Below are 26,307 nucleotides of genomic sequence, written 5' to 3' on the forward strand. Positions count from 1 at the left end.
AAGGCAGGGATCCACTACTAAGGCCTAGGCCCAGAAACTTAATGCATGCCTAGTAGCGGCCGCCCCCAGATTTAGCCTGTCTCCTGAAGATTCTCTAGTTGCATAGTCCAACATTTTTCCGCCGGCTATTGGCCAGGTGGCGAATGCACCAGCAGAGCGTTACATTTCAGCTTCTGATCGCCTCGTTTTGGTGGGGGGAAGATGGTACTAAGCTTATGCAGTACATTGTTGTCCCGTAAGCTCTCTCAGCATGTTCCATTTCGTCACTGGATGTTCTAGCCTCCTTGATGTCTTTATACAACAAGGAACTGGTAGTCGAAATGGATGGGGTGCAAGTATACTGTGTGATGTCACGCGCATCATCATGGTAGACACTTAATAGGAACATACTTTTCTTATTATAAGTCACGCTGCTATTATAAACTGACACTAAATTGCACAGTGCTTTCTCTTGAATGCAATATATGTTTCTCCAATTTCTCATCATTCTGCAATATCAAGTCGTCAATGTCCTTTTGAAATGATAGAAGAGATGTATCGTCGCCAAATGGACTCAGACATCCAAACCAATCAGGTTCCTCTTCTGATATAAAATTCTCGGAAAGTAGCGGGGGGGAAGAAATGGACCACTTCATAGGTGAATGATATCGTTTTGAGGATAATGGGGTGGTAGTAGAACACGCAAACTTGTAGGCGGATCGACCTGGATGAGATGTTCGAGCATAGAGCATAGCGTACTGGCAGTTCCTCTGGAAAATCCCGACAGGGACTGAGAACGCGGTATCTGCAGGATATCTTTGAGTGACATAACAGGTAGACTGTTCCTCGTCGTACCAAGGTAATTGATTCGTCGGTAGAAGGTCATCGGCGGTGGGAGGAGATACGACTGGACATGGTATCTGATCCGACATATGAGTAAAAGAATAATCCGTTTGGATCAGGCAATCGAGCACAAAGAGACTCCAGTAAACACAGCGACGTTCTTCTTCCTCATACGGAATATAGGACTCCTGCTCAACCTCAAGGTATTTTCCAGGGCCCACCTGCAGGATTGAAGCCATAGTATTAGCATCTCCAATACTGACATAAGCACGTGCTAGATCCTCATGGCTATACTCATAGAATGCAAGCAAAAGAGAGCATTGAATAAGCTCGATACTTGGTGTATCAAGGGTCCGCAAGATGCTTAAGATTTGCTTGGCAGCCCGATAAGTTGGCATGTCAATACCCTCTTCTTTGATACTCATCGATTCCACTGAATCATCGTTGCGAGAAAGTAGTTGCATACATACAGCCAAAAGGGCAGTAGCAGGGTTTTGAAGCTCCTGGTCGGCAATGGAGTCGAATCCGAAATTATTAGTGCGGATAGCCCAGAGTTCTGGATGAACTATAGTGAGGTATGGATTTATAGTTTCCAAGTAGTGCTGAACAGAATGGTTCGGTGATAGTAGGCTTAAGATCATAGAGCTGGAAATGTCAAGGAATGGCGTGAACGTGTCCTGCATGAGTCCACTCCCAGGGGGGGAGTTTGCCAAGCTTTCAGGACTTATCACAGCAGTGACTGAAGGGGTGAAGATATAGTCATAGCAGCACTTATTCCTAAGTCTAAGAAGTTAGTTATCGGAAGTCCAAGATGGACAGGTCATTGCATACCTCCTACACCGTGAACAGCTAGGTGACGCTTTGTCGCATTTCTTCTTGGTGCGTGTGCATTTTTCACAGGCTCTATTGGCCTTTCTTGGCCCCTCTGATGACGTAGAGTCTGGTGAAGACGATAGAGATCGAGGCTTGACAGATCTATATGAGGGATGCATAGCGGCAAATACACGCTTGGCACAAGTCTGATCTCGGACGTTGGTTCTGATGAAGGTAAGTTTTAGAAAGTCCTGGGTTATACGTTGAATACATACCTTGTGGTAGATGGGATGAGATGTAAATCTTGTAACAGTCAAACAGCTACAATGAAGCCTATAGATTATAAGACTGTTATCATAAATAATGATCAGGCTCTAGAAGTGATTGAGAAGGAAAGAGTGCTCTTTAATATATACGAGAAGCTAACACATACCGTTCTATCCTTGAATCTAAGGCATCAAATTAATTGGATGATGTTAGCCTTGTTTAGTTCAAAGCCGCTAATTGTGGCGCATGTAGAATGTTCTTTACTACACCAAACTAGGATGCCGGTTTATTTTGCTCGACCTAAGTCGTCATGAATGAAATTCGCAACTGTCAAAGAGTCGGAACGAATTTTCCAATCTGGACGGTTTAGGTTAGGAATAGACTAAGCGATCTACCAGGGCAGGGATCATTCTATACAGGGCAAGTCAGTGCTGCGGTTAATTCCGAGATGCACTGTAACATACTATGTACACTGGAGTTGCATTTTTTATTATGACGGCTTTTTCTCTAGTTCCTTCTTATACGAGCTAGACGTTTCAGAGCCAACAAGGGCTTTCCTTACTCGTGTCAACGGCCGTGCATATACTAAGATTTGCCGCTTATGTACGTGTGGCATGGATGAACAGGTCATGTTATATGCAGTGAGATACTCCGTAGCCAAAGTTGACTTGGTGATTTAATTTGTTAAAAGGACAGAAGAGGAGGGTTGATGGTAAGGACATCTTCCATATTGTGAGTAGCGATCAGCGAGAAAAACAAGGGTAGCATTGCATTTAGGACCCCAACCTACCGTACATTCCATACAAGTCCAATTTTGTTCCTGGCCCCAGCTCCCCAGGATTTAATCCTTGCTTGCAGACGGCACTGGGAAGCACCAGAAGCAAGCACGTAGCTAGAGTGCGGCTGGAATTTCTGAACGGGCGCGCTGTGTGGGTTGTTAGTCTTTGCGCCATGTCCCCCAGACCTCATTGGAGCGGGGACCCTGCTTCCAGGAGTGCGTTTCGTACTCGCTTATGTGCACATAAGGCTGAGCATGATATGACCCTCCCTGACTTAAGAGGCAGATCCCCGTCTTATATAAATAAATGCACCAATAGATGTATGTACGGCTTGAAACCGGACGATCTGATTATCATTATCGGTAGCCTTATGGCGCTGTTGTGAAAAAATGAGATGATCTACTTGGACAGGGGCGTAGCGGCAATACTTTCCCAGTAGCAGCTATCCATAGATTCACCCTCTTTGAACAATGCCCCTTCAGAAAGACTACTATATGTGGAATTTCGTTCCAGTTGAGGACTTATTGCTTGATAGTAAAAATTCCATGTCGTAGCTGACACTTGTGTCTTCATATGCATACCCAAAGAGTTACACTACAGGGTTTGTCTCTGCGCCGCGCATTCACTTCATACAGACAGTCTAGACTTCAATCTGCAGATCACTCTTGACAGAATTGAAGAATCGTCTGGGGTAAAGAAAGGAACTTTAGAAAAATAAAACCATTTGCAGATTTACCGCAGTGTCAAAGCTGAATACTCCCATACCATGCCGCCACATTCACAAGAGCCGCGGTTTTGAGGCTTTCCCCGACGTTGATCCCCACAATCACATGGCGTCGGGTTTGGCTCTTTTTCCGACGTTTTCCACTGTCAGACTAAGATTGACATCCACAATCACAAGGTTGCAGGGGTGTTGGTTTTGACGCTTTTCCCGACGCTTCCCCGCCGTCGGAGTAAGAAGCATATCCCGACGTTGACTCCACTTATGAGAACTACCCTAGGACAAGCTGACACTTGTGGGAATACCAGGAAACACTCAGGCTTGGAGACGGGCAAAGGGGCAAGATTGTGTTCTTGATCAATGCGTGGGTTTCCATCAGAAGTAATTTTGGAAGGCGAATGCTTAAGTATATAGTCCTTGGGTTAGCATGAATGGATTGAGTCTATACGCGTATTCTTTACGCGTTTTGTGGGCGGAACGTAATCGTGTAAAACTTCAACTTAATAAATAGGCGACAAATATCTGATGACAGGCAGTCCAGTTTCTAGTGCCTTTTATATACAATGACTTGAGCTCTATAAGTATGGCTTGAGACTGCTTGACGGTTTAGACACCCTGCTGTCTCATATCCCACCATTTTACAAGCCACCACTAAGACCAATTCAACAAAATATCGGAACAAACATGCTTACAAAACAACACCGCCAAGAAATACCATATGAATAACGATCGTCGCGAGAATTTACTCTAGAATCTGTTTTTAGCTTCTTTCCTTAATGTTTGTTATACCTGAGATAAGCTACCTTCAGGCTCATCTAGTGGCAGATGGTGTTCTACCAAAAATCTCACCATCCACTTATCGAACTTGTAAGTTTGCATCGCGCCGGGTCTTGTGCAAGTCTTTTGGAATACTTCAAGACGTTTTATCTTATCTATGTCAGAACTTAACCACTGATTTGGGGCTTCTCTACTTACTGAGTTCTGAATCGAAGGCCAGTACTTTTGAAGCTCATGGATGGCTTCATAGTTAGACTCTAACTGGGCTCGGATACCAGCCGTGTCATCTTGCTGACCAAACACAAGCGTATGCAGTAGAACTGCAGAAGAGGCAGCTGTCATGTAACCCACTCCTCCAAACACCAATTCACAATTGGGAACTTGGCGAGAGAGCTTGACGAGGTGACTTATCGAACTTGCGTGATGCTTGCAAAGCTCGGCGTACTCGATCGTCTCCGGTGTCTGGGTCCGATTGAGATCTAAGAATCTAAAAAGCAAAAGTACGAAATGCTGGTGGTAGCCTGTATGTATGGCGAGGAATGGTCCTCCGAGGCCTTTGGCACTATGTGCTCGAAGGTTCTCCTCTGTCGCTTTCTTCCCTTCAGGGAGTCCTGCTTCCCAAAGCCGTAGGCCTTGTGCTAGATCCGCGACGCGTTGCATAACGTAATCTTCAGAGATGCCCTCTTGACCCCATTGTTTGTTCAATGTTTGGATAGGCCCCAACTGTCGTGCAAGCATGATGTTGTACGCCCAGAGTCCCAGTACACGTGGACGCGGGGGACGTCTCTCACTACCTTGGTCAACATCCATATGATGGAAAACATCTTCATCCATTGGCAGGGGAGTCTCCTGATCAAAATCAGGCATGGCGCGACGGAGGCCACGGCCTATAGAACTCCAGCGGTCTGCCATGAACAAAGTCCACCACACCCTGCATTTTGTCTCGCGTAGAACCTCTGAGTCAGCCGGATCCGAACGATCTAGACCAAGGATTTCAGCCATACGAATGCCAAGGGTGACGAATAGCGCTTCTGATTCTGGATTCTTTGACGACGATGACAAATTTGCAAGCAGGACGCAGGTCTGGATATTCTCAAGACAAATGTTTTCCATATCTTGCTTCAATATCTGTTTTGACTTTTGCATAAAAGTAGGCCCAAGAGAGGCTGTCTCAGGCTTATTATGGAACCGACAGCCAAATGCGAGTATAGCGAAGAGCAAGCCATCTCCCAACTGACCATCTCTAACCGCAGCCCGCAAGGTGGGTAGATGGAACAGAGTATGAGGTCTGTCAAGTATATAGTGAATATAATTCTCCACAAGGTCTTCAATAAGGTCATGTGAGAGATAAGATTGTGGGTGCAGATCATTGCGTTCGACTAAAGAAGAGATACGCGATAGCGGTAGAGGAGCCTCGACGAGTGAGCACTGGTGATGGCGCTTCTTAGCGCAGGCATCACACGGACCCCCGGGTTTTGTTTGGAAACACTTTTTGCGTCTGTTTCTGCATCTCGAGCAAGCCGTTGGAAATCTCATTGTGCTGTTTCGATTGGACCCAGTCTTTAGTAAGATGAGGACGCGCGAAAATAAGGGGACGGGCAGTCATTCCACCGATTAACGATGTTCCCTACCTGTCAAGACGGACTCCCGGAATTTGGATTATCCGCCATCCCTACCATCTCGGATTAAATGAATGTTGAAAAGCTACTAACCTATTTTCTACAGTTTATATAGGGTACCTTCCACCTTCGCATAGCCAAAGTATTTAGACACAACATAAACACTTGGACCGACCTGGCAACTCGCGACAGTAGATATTGGCAATTGTACCAAATACTTGTGCCCTATTCAAAATGCTATCCTGGGATCGTAGAACGACAGCTCCATCATTGTTATCTGACACCAGCATGGTATAAAGAAGGCAGAAACGCCCTATCTAGGCCACTTTCAATATGATTTTTCCTGCTCAATGGAATTTTTGTTGGCTTTCCTAACTCATCGTTCTTTTCGAAACGATAAAATTACCCAACGGTACTTCTAGTGTAGATTTCCATGAGTGAAACCACCAAGAGCAGTGTATAAACGAATATGTCAGGTTCAAGACCCAGAAGTCACAAATTCTTGGTAAAACCGGAACGATGCATATAACCAATCCTGAATAGCTACTTCGAACAATACCTCATTTATGTTTTATGACTGAAATATGAAGAAGCAAAGTGGATATTGCCCAACTAAATATTCCTTTGACCAGAGTAATACTTGGCCCGAGGCATGATTCTTACTGCGTTGTAGGTCCTTTGTTCGCTGGCACAATAGCATCACTGTAGTCTCTGTTGTCTACAGATCTATTTCATACTCGGACTTTCTATAATAGCTGAGGGAACAGGTCTGTGGCGTCTCATTATTCATTGTATTAACTCACGGAATTCGATGGCCGCTAAGGTTACCCTGGACCTGAAACAAAATATGCATTTGCATCTCTACGAGTGTAAAAACACAAGTAGGTAGCTTGCTTAATCAGCAGAGAAGCCATCTTTATTGCCGTATAATATCCGGTCAAGCATCATGAGCTTATTTGTTGGTGGCTTGACTCCACAGATGCTACCGAATTCATGAGTCGATACAGTATTGTTCAACATCGACCTTTCGTGCGTCCAGTGCATTTACAGCCTTTGAGAGGCTTCAACTCAAGCCATTACATGAATAATCTGTAGAGTTATCACATTCGCTACTGAGCTACTGAACGGTGTAGTAATTGACCTTGGATAGTGCTGCTACCGTCGAACAGAACGGCAGGCTCTGTGTATTTACCCTAGGTCCTATCTTTATATTGACGTTGTTAACTTCCAAGATACTATCCTAGGTTGTCGTATCTTGATGTTAGAAGATATCAATTGTGAAATTCATTTATTGTCGAATCAGTGTCCCTAGTTGCTAGTCATGGTAGATCACCAATATCTTCTGTCCCTCCTAGATAAATTCAACTGATAGTGAGTTTCCCCGCTTGAAACAAACCCAAAAACAAGCTTAAACATAATAACCTCGCGGGACTACCGGTTATATCAACCAAAAGTTCTTTACCAACCCCGCCTCTCATCATTTTTCATCCTTCCAAATGCGACGTTGCGCGGATCGTTCCCCAAGTGGGAAGGTGAGCAGACCTATAACGCGATGCCAAGCAATGACGCACCAAGCTTATCGAACATTTCTCCGCATCTCGAAGCTTCACATTCCTCTTTTGGAGAAGTGTCAAGCGGTGTAAGCCCTAGCTTATCGTGTAAGTTGCTCTTCCCCGCTTGTTGGATAGTGACGGGCCAAGTCGGTTATACGTAAGAGGGATATTTGTATAAATAGCTAGATACTTCCTGTGGAGCAACAATGCCTCGTCACGGATCTTGACAATCGTGATATTTCATCATGTCGAGGACTCTGGCATCATATCTCGTCGCCGCGGCGTGTGTCTACGCCTGTCTTCCAGACAAAGACGAACTGGCTCATCTCCGCTCAAAGCGAAATGCCCGTACTTCTCACAGCCGACATGTTAAGCGAGAAGTCGTACCATTTCCACCTGTTCTCACGGAGACAGAGACCATGCTTGTCAACTCGTTTGACAACAATAGCATCTCTGACTGGTCACTTTACTACTCCTCAGGATACCGTCTAGCAGGCCACAACCGATCTCAGGCTGAGTGGACGCAGCAGAAGTGGATCGAGAACGGCTGGGAGTCTTGGATTGATGAGTACTGGATTTGGTACACGGAGCCAATTGAGAGTACCCTCACGTTGAACCGCGCGGATGGATCAGCGCATGAAGTTCAGAGACTTGAGGATGCTCTTGATGTTGATGCTCAGACAAGCAACCCAAATGAGAAGCCGGCGTATCACGCACTCTCGGGTAGTGGAAAGGTCAATGCTGAATACGTCTACGTAGGGTAAGGGAGTCAGATACCAGAGTCTTATGACTGGAGCTAACTGTATGTACAGACGTGGTTCTCGTGAGGACTACAAGAAGCTCAAGGATCTCGGCGTTGAGCTTGAGGGCAAGATTGCTCTAGCACAATATGGTGGCGCGAACCGTGGTGTCAAGATCAAGAATGCCGAGGTCAGTGTAATTCTAAGATATTGAAGTTCACTAGGCTAACAAAGTCTAGGCCCACGGTATGATTGGCACGATCCTGTACACTGATCCTCTCGAGGACGGCGAGATTACCGAAGAGAACGGCTATCTCCCATACCCAGGTTTGTGAACTACGTCCCAGTCTATCTATCACCCTAACAATACTAGATGGCCCTGCTCGCCACCCCTCTTCCATCCAAAGAGGTAGCACCCGTTGGGGATCTCTCTCATTCGGTGACCCCTCAACAATTGGCTACGCATCAACCAAGGACGCTCCCCGCGGTGACATCACCTCCTACGGTCCTAAGATTCCCTCCATCCCCATTAGCCCCCGAGACGGTCTTCAACTTCTCCACGCTCTGGACGGGCACGGTCTCTCAGCTGAGCAAGTCAACCGAACTAACTACAAGGGTGCTTTCTCAAACGTGACTTACCACAGTGGTCCTGCCCCCGGAGCTACGCTGAACCTTGTCAACATCATGGACGCCAGACTTGAACCGGCTTGGGATGTGATTGCTTCTATCAACGGAACTAACGCTGATGAATATGTCATCATTGGAAACCATCGCGATGGTTGGACTGGTGGTGGCGCTGCTGACGCTGTCTCTGGCGGATCTCTTCTCATCGAGATGGCCAAGGCCTTTGGAAAGCTTGTCGAGAAGGGCTGGAAGCCCCGCCGAACGATGTAAGTCCCCTTTACACCGATCTTGCTTCCGGATTCTAACATGATTCAGTATTCTCGCTTCCTGGGACGCTGAAGAGTTTGGCCTCATGGGCAGCACAGAGTGGGTTGAGGACCATCTCCCTGAGCTAAAGGAAAAGACAGTCGCCTACATCAACCTCGACACAGCAGTATCTGGTCCACGCGCAGAGATTGTCGGATCTGGAGAAATCCAGACCATTGCTATCGAAACAATGAAGAAGATCATTTTCCCTGAGGGATATGGTGCCGGACCAACATTGTACGATGCGTGGTTCAATGCTACTGAGGGAGTTCTACCTGCTATGGGCAGTGGTAGCGACTACGCTGCTTTCTATCACAACGGTATCACCTCGGTAAGAAGTCCGTCTGTCATATTGTGACCTTGTTCTAATGCTTGATAGCTCGATATTGCTGGTGGTCCTGGCCCCAAGGACCCCGTCTACGCGTACCATAGTCTCTACGACACTCATCACTGGATGACTAACTACGCAGACCCTGGCTTTCATCTCCACGCCGCGATGGGTCAGTTCGTAACTCTACTTACTTACCATATTGCCGATGATCCTTTGATCCCATGGGACATGCCCCATGCCGGCTCTGCTCTCCGTGACATTTTCGAAGACCTGGAAGAAAAGCTCGAAGACCGTTTCCCCGACTACGCTGTCGATCTTAGCCCCCTTGACGACGCAGTATCTGCTTTCGAAGCTGCCTGTAAGCGCATCGATGCTCTAGCTAAGCAAGCCCTTGCTCTCAACGACAGTGTGCTTCTGGGAGTTGTCAACACCAAGTTCAGAGAGTTCAGCCGTGGTTTTGCGAGCGCTGGTCTGTTGCCAGGACGGTTCTCGTTCTACAACGTTGTTAGTGCACCGGGTCTGGATAGTGGTTATGGAGCGGACGTTTTCCCGGCTGTGCAAGATAGTTTGGATCAGGGTAACTTGACCCAGGCTGAGGAGTGGGTTGAGAAGAGTGCTGAGGCTGTTTTGAGGGCAGCTGAGATTCTCAAGGTTGGGGCATAGACTGAACGATGACTACAGGACATAATTTATGATGAATATTGATGACTTTATTACTTAGGTTTAATAGTCATACGACGGGGCTTTGTGTTGCTGGTGTAACATAGCTCGACTTTGCATGAGAAGGCCTCACAAGCTATGTTTTGTATTGTTATAAAACTCTATCAAGACATCACTTTCCCGTTTATTAGAAGATCCCGTCCCAATTTGGGTTCTCAAGCCGCTTCTTTATGATTCTCAAAAGAATTGTGTTGTAATGGTTTCCTTTGTGGTTTTACGATCATGCTGTTGTGTATGGAATATCTAATTATATTTTTGAGATTCTTAAATCAACAGTTCAACGATTAAACTCTATTGAAGTACACAACTCGAGTCCTCCAATCTGTCATAACATGCTTGTAGTAGGTCATTTGCGTCCTGTAAGTTTGGATCATTCTTATCTGATATCTTTGTCCTAATCGCGATGACATCTCTTATTATCCCGATCGCTTGGTCCGTTTGACCACAAGAATAGTATGCCTCCGCAAGCGTCTGCCGTGATGTAAGCACGTCATTGTCATCTACAGCCCGGGTCCGCTCATAGAGTTTTACCACAGACTCTAAGATATCCACTGCCTTCGCTGACTGGTTTGTATCGATGTATACTATTGCAAGCAGGCGTTCTGATGCTAACAATCTCGAGTCATCTTCAGCGAGAAGCTTCTTTTGTGCCTCCACGATAGGCTCAATGATTTCCATTGCCTTCGCTGACTGGCTTGTATCTCTGTATGCCCGTGCAAGCTGATACTGTGTTGTTAATTGATCTGGGTTATCGTTGCCGAAAATCCTATATTGAACCTTGACGAGAGGCTCTAAAATGTTCATCGCCTCTTTTGGCTGGTTGCCTAGAAGATATGCGTCCGCGAGTAAATGCTGTGAATATAGTCGATACACATCATCAGGAGCTAATGACCTATCTTGAATCTGTGCTACAGACTTTAGAATTGCCACTGCCTCATTTACCTGGCCAGTACCGAGGTACGCATTTCCAAGCGCTTGCTGTGATGATTGTCTGCCTAGGTTATCTTCGGGCAGTGTCCGTGCCTCAGCCTCAACGAGATTCTCGAGTATCTCGACAGCTCTCTTCGGTTGTCCATTTGTTTCATAAGCTATTGCAAGCCATCGGGTTGATCTTCGTCGAAGTTCATGGCTTTGAGATAATGTTGTCTGAGCCAAAATGACGATATGCTCCAGCATAACCACAGCCTCATTTCTCCGCAAATCACGGTGTAGACATAAGGCAACACCCAAACCTAAGGAAAAGATAAATTTCGGGTCAATTTCATTTGGGTTGCTTAGGAGCCTCAGTGCGTGGGGCAGATACTGCCGCCACAGCTCGTGGTACCGCCAGTCGTGGGTTGGAAAAACGTCAGAGACACGTTGAAGTACCATCTGTTGAACTCTCGTTATATCGCCCGCTTGCTCTATCCATTTTCGCGTCGCCAAGTGAACAAGCCTGTGCATGTCATATAATGGAGCAAGACCCCGTTGACTCAAGAAGCCGTGCCCTTTCAGTGTGCTAATAGCACGCAACGCTTGCTGTTCTGTCTTGAAGGTTGGAAGAATAGATCGTGGAATCGCCCGAGGTTCGATGAATGCCATGAAGGAAAGTAGATCAGCTGCTGACGGGTGGGAGGTCCTGATGCGATCAAAAGAGACAAACCAAGTAGTGGCCACAGCACTCTGTGACTTGCGATTGAAGGTTTTGTCTTCACATGAATGTTCGAACAGTTCCATAATGTTTTGTTGGTCCGTGTTATTACAAAGGTCAATGTATTCGACAAGAGATACCTCATACATGTTAATGTACGCTGAGGCCTGCGCAATAGCCAAAGGGAGGTAGGTGAGGACTTCCAACAGTCTGGTGACAATTTCTTCATCATGCGTCTCATTGTTCTCAGGTAGCAGTAATGTTTTCAGTAAATCGGAGGCTTCTTTGGGTTCCATGTTCGATAGGGTCACCAGCTCTTTTGTGAATTGCAGTGCAACGTTTCTGGACCGGGTCGTGAGCAGGATCCGCCCATCAATATGTTTCGGTAAGAAATCGAAGATTCCTTTGTTTGAAGATAATGAACAGCTGACAACCTCCGTATCATCTGCATTGTCGACAATCATGAACCATTTTCCGACAGACCCAGAATTAAGGTACTGTTGAACCACTTCTTTAGCGTCTTGATTTGCAGTGCATGGAATTCGCAACCTTTTCACGAGTTGGACACATTCTTGTTCAAAACCTGCCATACTGAAAGCGGGCATCCAGAAGACGGAGTAGCCTTCCAGGTTATTCTTTGCCCAGTGAGCCATATGCAGGGCTATCTGCGTCTTGCCGACACCACCGAGTCCGAGAAGCGCAACCCTGTTGCAGCCATCTGTCTTGAAGAGCTTGTTTGTGATCGTGTTGATAATTGCCTTACGTCCAGTGAAACTACTGTTGTTGTCAAATGGAATCGAATGTACAATTGTATCTTTGAACAAAATTAGCTATATGCTCCATTCTGGACCTTGGCCAAACTAACTGCCTATCTCCTGAGGGACTGGGCTTTCGTGAGTCTCTATGGCAGTCTCTGCCACTGTGGTCGTCTGTTTTAAAGACTGGACGAACTTGGACATCTCTCGTTTGTTCTCGTTCAGATAATTATGTGTGTGTGAAGAGATAGTGCTCGATTTGCCCCAATCAGCAAGTGAAATGTCTTCAAGCCCGCGTTCGACATTGAATCGATAATACGTTCCGCTCGCGCCAAATTGCTCGTCTAAGCTCAATGCAACTTTCTTAGAAGTAGTTGCCATCTTCTTCAAAGCCTTCAGGATAGACATCCTTGTGTCTTTGATACTCACAACATCTCCGAGGCCTGTACCGATGCTCAGAACTCGTATCTCATGGCGGTCAGGAAACTGGTTCTTGGCTTCTCTGATGAGAACTTCACACGGGTTATTGTATCCGAACCCTGCATCGATGAACTCAATTTCATCCCGACCAACTCTGATTGGTTTGAAGAATGTAGTCGCTGCAGACGTCGCTCGCGCTACTTGCCAAATGGTACATCCGTCGAGAGATGCCGATGTGTCGTATGTCTTGAACAAAGTTGGAAGGGTATCGACATTGTCCTTTGTGATAGCTAGCACAACTCTTCAGGGGAAATTAGCCATTATCACCTCCTGCGCGGAGGGCTATACCACGGAACTTACGTCTTCGTGGACGAAGCACCGCGAAACTGCATTTCGCCGTGAGGACATGTCTCAGCGGTGACCTGTCCTCTTTTTCGTTGTTCCACGCACACGGGATCTATGCAATGCTCCCTAACTGTCTGCTTTATTGCTGCTTCTAGCTGCTTGGCAGAGAACACACCACTCGGTGGTCCTGGGATGATCGACCGAGATTTAGGCGTGAAAGCTTGTTGGGCAACCTTCTTATAAGCTCTAATGCATTCATCAACAGTCATTCCTAATTTTCCTAGCATAATGGCAATAATTCTAGACCCTATTAGTTATGTCAGAGTAGAGGGGAATGAGAGACTAACCCTCCAGTGCTTGTACCGCCGATAAGATCGAACCACTCGCAGGGTCTTGGGACCTGGTCAAGACCGTTCTCCTGACGCAGTTGTTCCATTACATTCTCTAAAATTAAGAGACTAGACAAGCCGCGTATCCCTCCACCATCTAGGGCTGTTGTGAATACAACGCTTTACATATCGTGTGAACTCAACTCACCCAAAGACAGGACACGTATCATTGGACGATCCATTGGAGTAGTTAGCTGCGTTCAAGCTAGTCAGATAGCCCTCGAACGGAAAAGAAACGGTAAGCCTCCAGCCAATGCGGAGCTAGACACCGACGAGATGGCTATGGCAATTGAGTCAAGATAGGCAAAGTAAATTAATTTCTGTTCTTCGACAGTGATGAGAGACGATGAAATCGAAGTGCGGGGAAGATGAAGGAGGAGCTGAAAAAGAGTTAGGGGCTTGAAAATCATGGAGATTGCTGAATGGTCAAATCACTGATCAGGCTGCAAGCCACTTTGAGGGATGCCAAGTATGGCACGTGCAGGGCCTGTATATTTGGTAACAGGGATATATCGATGCAGCAATGTTCAAATATTAAACAATCAGAGCCTAGTAGTGTCTAATATTGCTACAAACTTGTACGAGCATATTGTAAATTCTTCAGAATCCTGTTAAGGACTGTGTTTCCGAAAATCAGATTGTGAGTTAAGAGATAGTTATGTTGCCTCGTGCGAGAAAATAAGAAGAGTTCCAGTGCAGTGTAAATCCAAAATCCAGTTGCCTATAGATAGGCAGTCAGAACCACAATTGGGTTCAATAGTAACTCAATGGTTGTGATATCAAGATCCGGAAGCGGTGGATGTAGACCTACGGGTCTGGAGGAGAGATGGGTCATGTTGCGGGCAAGATGACTCAATTGGATAATGAAGGGTTCGGGCATTTCTGCTGAGTATGTTGGCTGTCACGAAGGTACTGGATTTATGGCATTTGAGAAGACGGGTGTCATTCATATTATAGTAACATTTTGGAAGACTCTGGTTGACTTGTAATACAAAATGACCAACTGTTCAACATATACTCAGGCCAAGTAAATATATGCTAGTCTAATCTGAACTTATCATACAATGGAGGTAAAACCTTCGGGCAAACATCCTCCTTGTCGCATGCCAAAACAGGTCGAACTCCCTCTCCTTTTAGGCCCTCTTAACCTGGACTGCAAAGCAACCCGGCTTCGCGTTGTATACGTTGACATAGCTCGCTTTCTCATCCGCCAACATTGCCCCAACAACTTTCTCAAATTCACCTTCTTTGATAATCTCCGATGCTACCAGCATGTGGTTCTCGTCGAATGCCCTCGCGGTTTGCAGTCTCTTCAACTGCCTGTCCGGCAAAGTTGTACCAGTGAAAGGAGTACACTCATGAGCATGGACAAAAATGGCATACGTCCCTCGGTAAGGTGTGATGCTGTTGACAGGGAAAGGGTCATAGCCGATGAGATGGAGTTGCTCTCCTGGGCTGGCGTCGAGGAGGCAACGGCGACAGGGTGCACGCATGTCCTCGGCAGCAGTCATTGTGATGGGATTATCGCCCAATGATGGGAGTGGAGCGGGCAGAGGAACATACTTCAGCTGGACTGGCTGAAGGCCGGTGCGAAGCTGCGAAGGTGGCTCGGTGGACATATTTATAGATGATGGTGTAGAGCCTTGATGAATTGGCGAAAAGGGTTGATCTTGGTATACTGATGAAGAGGAGTGATAATGTGAGTTTATGATAAAATATTCGAAGAGATACTGCGATTTATATATCTCCAATCTCTACATTTGATGTTGATGTATTGCTAAGCATTGCTCTCGAAGTGGCCAATGATGAGTCGAGATACCCTCGACACAACAACACTTCAAAAGCAACACGGAAATAGTGGATATAACCGCGGAAGCTTATTGATCACTTTATCTCAGAATAGATAGCGAACGGCTGGAAATTTTATACCGTATCTTTCCAGGTAAACCAATTGTAATAGCTCGTTGATGACTTTTTGTTATGCCAAAGATATACTAGGTATAGTCGCCTCTGCCTAAGCGTAGTAGTCCATGGATGAAGGAGCATGTCTATGGTAAATGTGAAAAAAGGATAGTATAAACTAGACTAAGATGTTGTTCATATCATGCTAATAGTTGTCTCCTTATCGGTGAAGAGAGAGGAAAACTCGTGCATAGCAAGTGATATATACCCAATCCTCCTGTACTCCTTTACAAGACCTATGCATTGACCAGTAGCCTTCAAGATAAGAGCCCCTGCTTGATCCGCATCTAGTTCATCAACATATCCAAGAAGCAGACAGGGGTGGGATGCGTGTCTTAGTTGGGAGTCCATTCTCGAATCCATACAGACACATTCCTCCGTGAGGAAGCCCTTGTCTGGATAACGAGTCAAAACATTGTCCGGCATGTCAGTATTTGTATAAGGCTCAAATCCCAAGTCATTCAGATTGATCATTGCTAGAACGCCACGAAGTGTTAGTCTTGCACTACGCAACTGCCCTGAAGTATTCGAGCCTTGTGAGTTCACTTGACAGGACTCCACTTCGACAAGTGATCGCCATCCATCATAACGGGGGTAGAAAACGGCGCCTTCGCACGCTGCCCAGGACCAAGAAGGTAACATCATTTGTGAGTGATCCTTTGCTGGGTCAACGGGGATTTGAGGATTCACAAGGTGTGATGTGTCAAAACGAAAGGCACCGTAACTGTGCCACGCCAGGCCCTGAGAAATATCCGACTCCCATAGCCCTGCAACATATCTCTGTTGGGTATGTTGTTGAATCATAGCGGTGATACCAGAGAGTGCGGGCAATCTATCTGCAACAAAAGTGAAGTGGCATTTCGAATATAGACTGACAAATTGGTACCATTCATCCATGAAATCGCTGGGTTGCAAGCGTTTGGCATACAGATCACGACACTTCGCCATGAACTCCTTAAAAAGGTACGTATCATCATCTGGACCCCTCGGGTTCATTCCTTCTGGATCATGTCCAGTCGCTCGGCAATCATGACACTCCCATAATATCATGTTTTCAGCAAAGTGCAGAACCCTTCTTGATAGGAGACGTTCCTGCATGGCCCATCCCCGATACGATAGAGGTCCAGAAATAATCTCGGAAAGCCAACTCGGGATCATCGATCGAACAGTACAGTCCATGTGATGTTCCGATCGAAATGTAAAAGACTGTGGCTCAAGGCGAGAGATTGGACTAGGTGAAAATAACCCCTGGTCGGAAGAGCTAGCTCCAGTTGCAGCTATGGTCAACAAAGCATTTTCGTAATACTTTCCAAATCGAGCTGTTTCATATGACCAGTCTTCCTTGTGCTTCATATCGCCCGGTCCCTCACTTTGTAAAATGCATAGAGCATCCACCCAAAGGTACCTGACGCCAAGACGTCTCGTGACTATAATAGCATCCTGAATTGTCTTGGGTAGTTGAGTCCATGGTAGGTGCTGTTTCATAGCTTCGAGATTCGAGGACGTTGTCTTGATGAAATGACCGGATCCCCATGCATAGCTCAAAGCAATATACTCCATGCTGTCTTGGTGGGGTAGAGGTATGAAAAGACTTGGTGGCCGGCCGGGGTCGTCCGCGCCAACATCGATAAGCCTCGTCGGAATTACTTTGGTCTCCCTCCTAGCATAGTATGATATGCAATTCTGGTGGTCTTGGCGACAGTTTCGAATCCACATGGAAGCCAGAGGGATAATTTGACCTATTCTATCAGGTGAACTGATACGGGCTATTTCACGCCATGCCGTTTGGTATTGGCTAAATTGTTCTTCGCCAACTTCACTGTGCTTGAAGTCAGCTAAGCTAAAACCGCAAAATATAGAACCCTCATGGTCGATGAATATTTCTCGTGTCCAGGTCCCATAATTCCTGCGATATGCTGCGACATTGATAAGCGGATCTTTCTTGTATCTTTTAGAATATCTCTTGTGATGCCATGTTTGATGGATAATTTGACATAGCGTACAACCCATAAACGATGATTTCTCCAAGGCGGCAAAGTTACGGAACTGTGCCCGATGGACGCCCTCTGAGGAGTGTTCGGTAAGACTCTCGAGAGTTTCCTTGAATGCTGTGCATTCAGCGCATAGCATGACTGCCATGATGTGAAAGAAGACAAATCAGAGTCGTAACCTTTTAAGCTTAAATAACTTGTGTTAAAGGGATAGAGAGCTGTAGCTATAGTGTTGAAAAGGGTGGTGGGAAATAAGACCTCCAATGACGAATTTCGCGTGGGCGTGCGGACTATTAGATGCATATCAGAACGTAATCATCAGCCATGTAGCTATGGCAATGATTCAGGCAAAAGTGCAATTTATGTTAACAAATCAAAGTTCCTGACATGAGAGACAAGTCGCCGCAATTTTGAGTCGTGTGGTGTCGCTATAGGCCACTCTCTATCCCCAACTGCATCCGTAGACCTGTCTCAGTGCTAATTTTACAGAGGTTGGCGTGGCACAAAAGAAACGTGATCGCTTAGAGAGCCTTGGGAGACACTGTTGGTGATAAATGCGGGGTTATCACAAACTATTGAATTAAAATTACGCCTTGTGGGGGTAATTTCAGCTAATGGAGCCTCACGACTGTTGGCGAGAACGATCTCAAAGACATCTGGCCTATGCTTAATGGGTATGGTGGCGTTCCCGCCAGCCCTGTCCGTTACAGTGATTACGATGTGCCTCAGCGTGGTAAAAGAGCCGCTGTTCCGTTCAGCTTTCTCTTGCTAGGAACAGCCACGAACCTGATGGCCAAGTTGGCATAATTCACCGGTTTTATGGCTATTGAGGGGCTAGATTCGTCGATTTACAGTAGCGTGAAGCGAGAAGAGCATTTGTAGAGGCTGAAAGACAGAGTTCACTAGGTTGAAGGGAGGCGCCCGGCTAGATGCGTGGCTTGCAGAGCTGAAACGCCATGGACCGACGAGGCTTTTGGACACCACGTCGATCGTTCTGTGAATTGGAAACCTGCTGCCCATATTCTCAGGGTTAGAATTCTAATTGATAGACTTGAAATCCGTTCTATTTTTTCAATGCATAGTTGAATAAAGTCGTGTTTCTCCAGTCCATCAGTAGTTTCTGGATTGCTCAATTTTCCATTGGGACACAGATATCAAGTTGAGGCTGCGACAGGACGTCGCACTGTGTATGTTGCACAACCCCTCATCGTGCATGCCCAGGTGTTCTAGTGAACGCCTCGTAGTCTGAACTGGTTGCGAGATGGTCCCGAGACTCTCAGAGCCTCGTTCATGCAACAGATGAGGCAGAATTCCTTAAATATCTCACCATGGCCGTCCGATTGTCACCTTCCTTGCCAAAGTGTTCTTTCCACCTACGGTCACTAGTGTATACTTCATTTTCTCATGGCATCGTTTGCCGAGTATTATTCTCCGTTGCCCGAGGTCCTCGTGACTAATGCCAATGACTACCAGCCTCGTGTACCTCCAAAGCCTGATTACTACTATCAGCAATACACGGGCGCAAATGTCATAAAACCTCCAAGTTCGGGGTTGCCATTGCCGCGGCAGACACCCTCTGTACTCAATCAATGTTGCGTGTGCAATGGCCCATCCAAAGCTTGGAAGTGCGTACAATGCGACGACTTCTTTTGTGATGAATGCTGGCCCAAAGAAAGGCCCCATAGAGTAAGTAGTCTTTATGACCTCTGGAGGTCCTTACAAAGCACTTCTGACTCTCTTCTTTAGCCAGGAAAGGTCGGCATAGATGGGCGCGAACATGAAAAGGTTGACGAAGATATTGTTGACCGACTGCAGCGAATTTTCGGCCAGCCCACTGCCGAGGAGCAGCATCAGCGACACACAAATGATATCAATACAACCTGGTTTGGAATAACCAAGGAGTACGGCCAACCTTATCTGCATTACTCTAACCGTCTCGTCGATATCCTACGTGAGAGCCAGATAGGCGCATTCACTGAGCGTTTCCCTCAATTGGTCTCTTTCGTTGGGCAGACAGGTATGTCTATGATATGGCTAGACCATATTTACAATCCAACTGCTGACTAGTGTTTTCTCAGGTGCTGGTAAGAGCACTGTAATCAAGATGCTTATAGACCGTCAACAAGCTAAACAGATTAACTCGAGCGATATTCTTGCTCCTGTCCCCGGCCTCGTGGGTGACAACGTTGCCACAACAGGCGACGTACACCTATACGAAGATCCTGGCACGTACCACGCTCAGAGTCCCTTCCTTTACGCAGACTGTGAAGGAATGACGGGTGGGGAACACGCACCTCGAGGACTAGCGTGTCGGGAGAAGATTGAGAGTGCCAAGAGATCCGGAAAGACTGTCAAAAACCTCCTTCGCAAGAAAATCACTTGGGCCGATAACCCGAAGATGCAGTCGCGCGAGTATGCAGTGACTAGTCTGTTTCCTCGAATCCTGTATACCTTCTCTGATGTGGTTGTCTTTGTCCTTCGTGAAGTCAGGTACGTCAAATTCAGAATCTCATAGTTGCTGTCCACGGCTAACCGTTTACGCACCAGAACCTTTCAAACCGAGGTCTTGACACAGCTTGTCAACTGGGCCGCAATGTCAATCGAAAAGTCCATCAACCAGCCAAGTCTTCCGCATGTTGTCATCGTTGTCAACGGCACTGACATCAATATCAATGATGAGCAGTGGGATCCCTTTACAGCCACTCAGGGATTACTCAATGACTACGAGAATTCCGTACACCAAGTGCCAGCCCTCAAAGCCATATTGGCCAGACTAGCCGACGCAGGAAAGTACATCAGGACTACCAAGGGACTCCTCGAAGAATACTACTCTTCTGTCACAGTGGTAAGAATTCCAACCAAAGGTCGATATATGCAAATCGATGAGCAAATCGGCAAACTTTATGAGATCATATCCGACAGATGCAAAACCTCACGTATTCGGAAGAAGCAAGTCCGGATGCTTCTAAATGCTGAAACACTGCCGCAGTATGTCAATTCAGCTTATGATCACTTTTCGACAAGTCTCGATGAGCCCTTTGACTTCAACAATGAAGCACTGAAGCACGCTCCTCTGCCTCGAAACTTCGGTGGGCATATTCTCAACCTCATTCTCACTGTCTACAATCAACCGGGACGTCGTCGAAGCCATCGAAACTTTTTCGCTGCTCTTAGTCGTCCCCTAGCGTCTTGTATCATGCTTGCTGCTACTAGAGACAGCATTCAGGGTAAGACTTCTTTCTATTTTTCATGAAAATGGGCCTGATACTGACACTCTTCAGGCTCGTACTCTGATCTACTGCGCAGTACGTATCGCGAATCGCTCAATGAGGCTCTTCACCGTTTTTGCGATCGCTGGCTCCCATGTTCATTCAGTCGTGACGGAGAAACATGCCAAAATGTTAGAAACTCTCACACCAAAGGACATCAGGCGAGCAATGGTAAGATCTTTGCTCGCGGCCCGTACGAGACTACATTTATTGTGGAAGAGTTCTTTCCTGACTGGATCAACCAAATCGACAAGCACATCAAGGACCTCAATGAGCGTTTGTGCAGATCTGATCAGGAAGACAATATACCACGAGTCCTTATCGATGTCATGGCGCAGTTCTATAGGGTCGCTCGAATTGATGGCTCTGTCTCCAACTTCAAAAGCAATCTCACCTGCCTTTGCTGTGTGAGAAAGGTGCCGGACAACGCCCTCCCTTGCGGACACGTTCTCTGCAAAGCCTGCGTTCAGACCCATGGCCATAGTGTTGGACAAGGTTTGTACCACATGCATTCTTGTCCTCTTCACCCCAAAGAGACGATATGGCCACAACCAGCTCGCATCAGATTCAAGCCCGACGAAGCTGGTGTGAGGATTCTATGCTTGGATGGGTAAGTCCGTACAACCGTTAGCTTCCCATACCTACTAACAGAGTCTCAGAGGTGGGGTGAGGGCGATCGATGAAATCGTCATCCTCCAAGAAATCCAGAAGGTACTTGGTAACCAGATTCCAGTACAGAATTTCTTCGACATGATCGTCGGTTCGGGGTCAGTCTGCCTCACTTCGGTGCCAGAAACAAAAATACTGACAGACCAAATGTAGTACCGGTGGGATAATCGCTTTGGGTCTCGGGGTGAAGCGTTGGAGTGTAGCTGATTGCAGGGAACACTTCAGGAGTCTTTGCAAACAGGCATTCTCTCCACGAATAGTCAAGAGTTTGTCATCAGTCAGTACGCGAAGTCGGTACAAGACGAAGCCCCTGGAAAAGGGACTGAAATCAGCTTTCGATCAGCACTCTAATCTTTACGGTGGATCCAAGCCCGATCACTCAACGTCCATACGAGTTGCCGTGACTACAACCGTAGCCAGCGAGAATAGACCAGCTATTCTATCCAACTACAACACTGAAAGTGACCATGACTCTAGTAAGTCATGGCTAGCCTGACTTTATTTGGTTCTTAAGACTAACTATTCAGTGCCTTACAAATTTGTTCGCCCGCAAGACCCTGAGTGGGAGCTCAAGACATGGGAAGCTGCACGTGCAACTGCTGCAGCGCCTCGGTACTTCAAACCGTTTGTTCACACAAACACTGGCATACAGTACACTGATGGAGCCGTTCATCACGTTTGCCCGGTCTTTATCGCTGACAACGAACGCAAACGCGTGTGGGGTGAGATCAATCAACCTCCTCCAGACCTTGTACTATCGCTTGGAACCGGCCATACCAATTATCGGTTGACCCACAAGGAGAAACGCACTTACGGCCAGAAGCCCTCAGCACTATCACCGAAAAGTCCATCTTCTCCGCTGCGGCCTTCGGGCAGCTTCAGCTCGATGTGGAAGATCATAAACCCTATCATTGATGACCAGAAAAGCAGTGAAGATATGTGGAACAGTTATGTTACACAGACATCACCTCCATCAAATGAACATCGTCATGTGCGAATCGACATTGGGTGGGCAGATAAGCGACCAGACTTTGATGACATCGACGAGATCGAGACCATTGAGAGGAATGCCATCAATATGATGAGTGATGAACACACTGTCAGGATGACCGCACACAAGCTCGTAGCAAGCTGTTTCTATTTCGAACGAACAGGTGTTGACTCTTGCAACAGAGAGACGGGTTTGTACAAATGTTCTGGTATGTTGAAGAGACTTTATCTGGTACAACCAACTGACTGGTGACAGGCAACATCATCTGCCGCTTTGACGAAGGCAGTCGAGATATCAAGGGACTGGGTCAGATTCTCAAAGACCACATCCGCGGCAGCTCCTTTATACCTTTCTTCGTCTTGGAGGAAGACTACGGCACTTCCATTATGAAGCAACACGACGTTGTAATCCCCATTGACACTATCCAGAGTATGTGCTACACTGGTATTTTCAAACTTCGATCCCACCTTGTTATTGATGGTAGTCACGAGACAAGTTTGACGCGACTTTCGTTATGTCTGCAGCCTGGAGGCTACAGTCACTCACACCCATCCCAAAGGTCTGTTAACCCGTCTATGTCCATCAGTGGATTTCCAAGAGAGCTCTTCTACCAGGATGATCCATTGTCACCTCGCGCAGCTCTCGAGGATGAAGATGATGGCGAGGATGTATTTGAACTGGCTGATACGGAGGGGTTATCGCCGACTACCGAAGTACCCAAGTCGTCGATGCTGACAATGTTTCGGAAACGCTCGCTTCACAAGTCAATTTCAAGATTGTCTTTCGCAGGCAGGTCGGAAGAAAAGGTAGCTGGATCTGGCGAAAGCCGAGAAGATTCTATGGAGTCATCTAGGGTATCATTGGGATCAAAGAAGAGATCAAAGAGCGACGGGGATGGATCATTGCTTGAGGCAGGGGATGGAAATTCAGAGGAGGGGTCTGGGAAGCCTTTTCATGGATACTATTAAGTAACGACAACTGAACTCTATCCAAGTCTGAGATACTGTTTTAAGCTTCAAGTAGCCACTTTACAATAACACATTTCTTCTTTCCACATTAGCAGCCCTAATATTATCAGAACCTATGTATTATTCGACTTGTTGTATCCCATGCTCGCCGTAGGCTAAACAAGTTACTAAGCCATCATATTGAAACGTTATCGTTCCTCATCGCATGATTACTAAATCAGGCCCACCACCCACCAAGGCCCGCTCGTGAGAACAAATACGTAACGTTGAAGACTGGCCAAGGCATGACTCGCGAAATTGTGATAAATACATAAATACAAGGTGCGTGCCGTAACTCATACATGCGGCTCAGAAGATCACAACAGTACCCAACACTTCAAAATGTCGTGGGAAGCCATTGCAAAAGAATCACAGGCTAGTGTCTTGCACTCTATCCCGGCCCGCTGGCATTTAGATGCTCAGAAGTATAGTTCACTCAAGGATGTTACCGATGTACCGCGCATCTGCGGGTTACTGACCGAAGAGCAGCTCGAGATTACAGAGCTGGGAGCCACTCAGCTTGTACAGCGACTTAGGTTGCGCCAGTTAACTGCCGTGCAAGTCCTGGAAGCGTTTGCCGGACGCGCAGCAATCGCCCATCAATTGGTCAGGCCAATGCACACATGCCTTTTTGATCTCAGCTAACCTGCGACAGATCAATTGTCTGACTGACTTCTTCTACGAAGAAGGTCTCGAGCAGGCGAAGGCGCTCGATGATGCTATTGACCGAGGTGAGGTTCTGAAAGGTCCTTTACACGGACTTCCTGTTGCTCTCAAGGTACGTTTCACACTTTTCCTCATTCATACAGACACTCAAATGTTATGTGCAGGATATTCATGGCTTGAAAAGACATGCTACAACCATGGCATGGGTCTCTCTCAAAGACAACATCGCCCAGCAAGACTCAAACGTCGTCGCGGCTTTACGCAACGCAGGCGCCATATTCTTCTGCAAAACAACCATGCCCCAATCAGCGATGGCTATAGAGACTGTCAGTAACCTTTGGGGACGCACTCTAAACCCAACAAATACAGACCTAAACGCCGGAGGGAGTTCAGGGGGCGATGCAGTTCTTGTAGCCATGAGAGGAACTCCCTTCACCCCATCAACCGACTTGGGAGGATCCATCCGCGTTCCTGCTGCTTTCAACGGTCTTTACGCGCTTAAGCCAACGGCTGCGAGAATTCCAAAGGGCGGTATGCCAGACCTTGGACAGAGTCTGGTGCAGGTATCGTTTGGGCCGATTTGCCATTCTATCGAAGATATGGAGTTGCTCACCAAGGTCATCAATGCGCACCCGTTCAACAGATACGACGTGACTTGCACGCCTGTCCCATGGAAAACGCCAGAGCCGGCACAAGAAAGTTTGAGAATTGGTCTCATGAAGTGGGACGGAGTTGTGATGCCTCAACCACCTGTTCTTCGGGCACTGGAGCATACCCGAAAGGTGCTCGAGAAAGCTGGCCATGATGGTGAGTTTGAAGAACCTTTACCGACTAATCATTGTGAGCTGACACGTTTACGCAGTCGTAGACTTTGAGCCACCATTTGATTGCTGGCAAGCGTTGAAGACCACAGTAAGACAATCAATCAGTAGAATATGTCTCGATTACTTATAACTCTTCTAGTTTGATATTTACTACCAGGGAGGCGCTGACCAGACCCTTGCTGCTCTTGCTCTCTCAGGCGAGCCACCCATTCCAGCTTTCGCTGATTTACTCAAGACCTTTAATGTCCGACAACTCCCAGCGTCGGAGATACTCCAGGTACAGATCGCCCGACTTTTTATCTACGTGTTAACTAATATGGCCATAGTTGAGTGGAAAGGTACGAGAGTACAAAGAAGCGTTCCTAGCTGCCTGGAACAACACTACCAAGAACGGCAAGGCTATAGATGCATTGATTTGTCCTCCAGCACCTGCTGTAGGACACCCCCACGACTTTAACTCGTATTGGGGCTACACTGCATTATTCAACCTTGTTGACTATCCTTCTGCCATTCTGCCGATCAAAGGATTCCAAATCAATGCCGAACACGATCGTGTTGATGCTGACTACCAGCCGCTTGACAGTAACCCTTATGATAAGCCCAACTATGAGATATGTAAGTACATTTCATTTTGTTTGTCACGGGTGGTCATTAATTGAGTACTGCGCTTAGATGATCCGAGTGTATTCGCAAGCCAGAAGGCGACTTTACAGATTGTTGGACGTCCATTTGAAGACGAGAAGCTATTGCAGGTTTCTGTAGTTGTCGATAAGCTTCTTAATGTCTCCTAGTGACATCTTCCAAATTCTGTACTGGGAAGGGTTCAGTGAATGACCCCTAGAAGGACCGCAGGGAGGGTCTAAGTTATAGGGTAAGCCGCTTCGCGCATACTATTGAGTGATGATTGATGGGATAATTTAAACTCTTCAATCTTGCAAATGATAACCGGATAAATAAAGATGTATTCTTCCATGGATAGTGATCAGCTCTTTACAACATCCAATCGCTGTTACCCTTGTGTATGTTGACATCGAAAAGCACATCATCATAACCCGTGGGGTGATCATCTCCTCGTTGAAACTCAAGCGAACTGTAGGGCTAACCAATAAAACCATCAATTCCGCCTAGAATTCTGGTGCCTGAAAACGCCCTCTCAAACAAACACAGTCCATGCAACAGCGGCCATCACGAGCGAATCAGGACAGCTGTCAACTACCGCCCGTCCAGGGATCAGAGACGAGTCTTACCACTTTCATACCAGCGTGGTGGACCATCCCAACACTCGAACCAGTAACAACTCTTCAAAAGGATCAAGGA

General features: G+C 46.7%; 8 protein-coding genes across 8 annotated transcripts; 3 read left to right on the plus strand and 5 right to left on the minus strand.

The window, feature by feature from the left end:
• Positions 1–416: 416 nt before the first annotated feature.
• FSST1_009843 (uncharacterized protein) lies at positions 417–1,814 on the minus strand (the record flags this gene model as incomplete). Its single annotated transcript, XM_083226852.1, has 2 exons — positions 417–1,605; positions 1,654–1,814. The coding sequence occupies 2 exons, from the start codon at positions 1,812–1,814 to the stop codon at positions 417–419; spliced, it is 1,350 nt and encodes a 449-aa protein (XP_083085804.1).
• Positions 1,815–4,185: 2,371 nt separating this feature from the next.
• Positions 4,186–5,715, minus strand: FSST1_009844 (Zn(II)2Cys6 transcription factor; the record flags this gene model as incomplete). The annotated part of the gene is made up of 2 exons (XM_083226853.1): positions 4,186–4,302; positions 4,378–5,715. The coding sequence occupies 2 exons, from the start codon at positions 5,713–5,715 to the stop codon at positions 4,186–4,188; spliced, it is 1,455 nt and encodes a 484-aa protein (XP_083085805.1).
• Positions 5,716–7,596: 1,881 nt separating this feature from the next.
• Positions 7,597–10,015, plus strand: FSST1_009845 (M28 family metallopeptidase; the record flags this gene model as incomplete). Its single annotated transcript, XM_083226854.1, has 6 exons — positions 7,597–8,111; positions 8,164–8,281; positions 8,331–8,418; positions 8,465–8,981; positions 9,031–9,352; positions 9,401–10,015. 6 exons carry the CDS (start codon positions 7,597–7,599, stop codon positions 10,013–10,015), a joined length of 2,175 nt encoding a protein of 724 aa, XP_083085806.1.
• Positions 10,016–10,589: 574 nt separating this feature from the next.
• FSST1_009846 (uncharacterized protein) lies at positions 10,590–13,793 on the minus strand (the record flags this gene model as incomplete). The annotated part of the gene is made up of 5 exons (XM_083226855.1): positions 10,590–10,632; positions 10,686–12,516; positions 12,568–13,178; positions 13,238–13,522; positions 13,570–13,658. The coding sequence occupies 5 exons, from the start codon at positions 13,656–13,658 to the stop codon at positions 10,590–10,592; spliced, it is 2,859 nt and encodes a 952-aa protein (XP_083085807.1).
• Positions 13,794–14,744: 951 nt separating this feature from the next.
• FSST1_009847 (DUF1203 domain-containing protein) lies at positions 14,745–15,230 on the minus strand (the record flags this gene model as incomplete). Its single annotated transcript, XM_083226856.1, has 1 exon — positions 14,745–15,230. One exon carries the CDS (start codon positions 15,228–15,230, stop codon positions 14,745–14,747), a length of 486 nt encoding a protein of 161 aa, XP_083085808.1.
• Positions 15,231–15,708: 478 nt separating this feature from the next.
• Positions 15,709–17,712, minus strand: FSST1_009848 (HET domain-containing protein; the record flags this gene model as incomplete). Its single annotated transcript, XM_083226857.1, has 1 exon — positions 15,709–17,712. One exon carries the CDS (start codon positions 17,710–17,712, stop codon positions 15,709–15,711), a length of 2,004 nt encoding a protein of 667 aa, XP_083085809.1.
• Positions 17,713–18,968: 1,256 nt separating this feature from the next.
• Positions 18,969–23,461, plus strand: FSST1_009849 (uncharacterized protein; the record flags this gene model as incomplete). The annotated part of the gene is made up of 9 exons (XM_083226858.1): positions 18,969–19,250; positions 19,311–19,581; positions 19,643–20,054; positions 20,112–20,791; positions 20,846–21,443; positions 21,493–21,600; positions 21,656–21,978; positions 22,030–22,701; positions 22,749–23,461. 9 exons carry the CDS (start codon positions 18,969–18,971, stop codon positions 23,459–23,461), a joined length of 4,059 nt encoding a protein of 1,352 aa, XP_083085810.1.
• Positions 23,462–23,842: 381 nt separating this feature from the next.
• On the plus strand, positions 23,843–25,781 carry FSST1_009850 (amidase; the record flags this gene model as incomplete). The annotated part of the gene is made up of 7 exons (XM_083226859.1): positions 23,843–24,106; positions 24,156–24,278; positions 24,331–24,973; positions 25,029–25,078; positions 25,130–25,267; positions 25,317–25,605; positions 25,663–25,781. The coding sequence occupies 7 exons, from the start codon at positions 23,843–23,845 to the stop codon at positions 25,779–25,781; spliced, it is 1,626 nt and encodes a 541-aa protein (XP_083085811.1).
• Positions 25,782–26,307: the final 526 nt, after the last annotated feature.

The sequence above is a fragment of the Fusarium sambucinum genome, chromosome II (genome assembly GCF_050947815.1).
Source record: "Fusarium sambucinum isolate potato_lamoka chromosome II, whole genome shotgun sequence".
In the NCBI taxonomy this organism is placed as follows: Eukaryota; Fungi; Ascomycota; class Sordariomycetes; order Hypocreales; family Nectriaceae; genus Fusarium; species Fusarium sambucinum.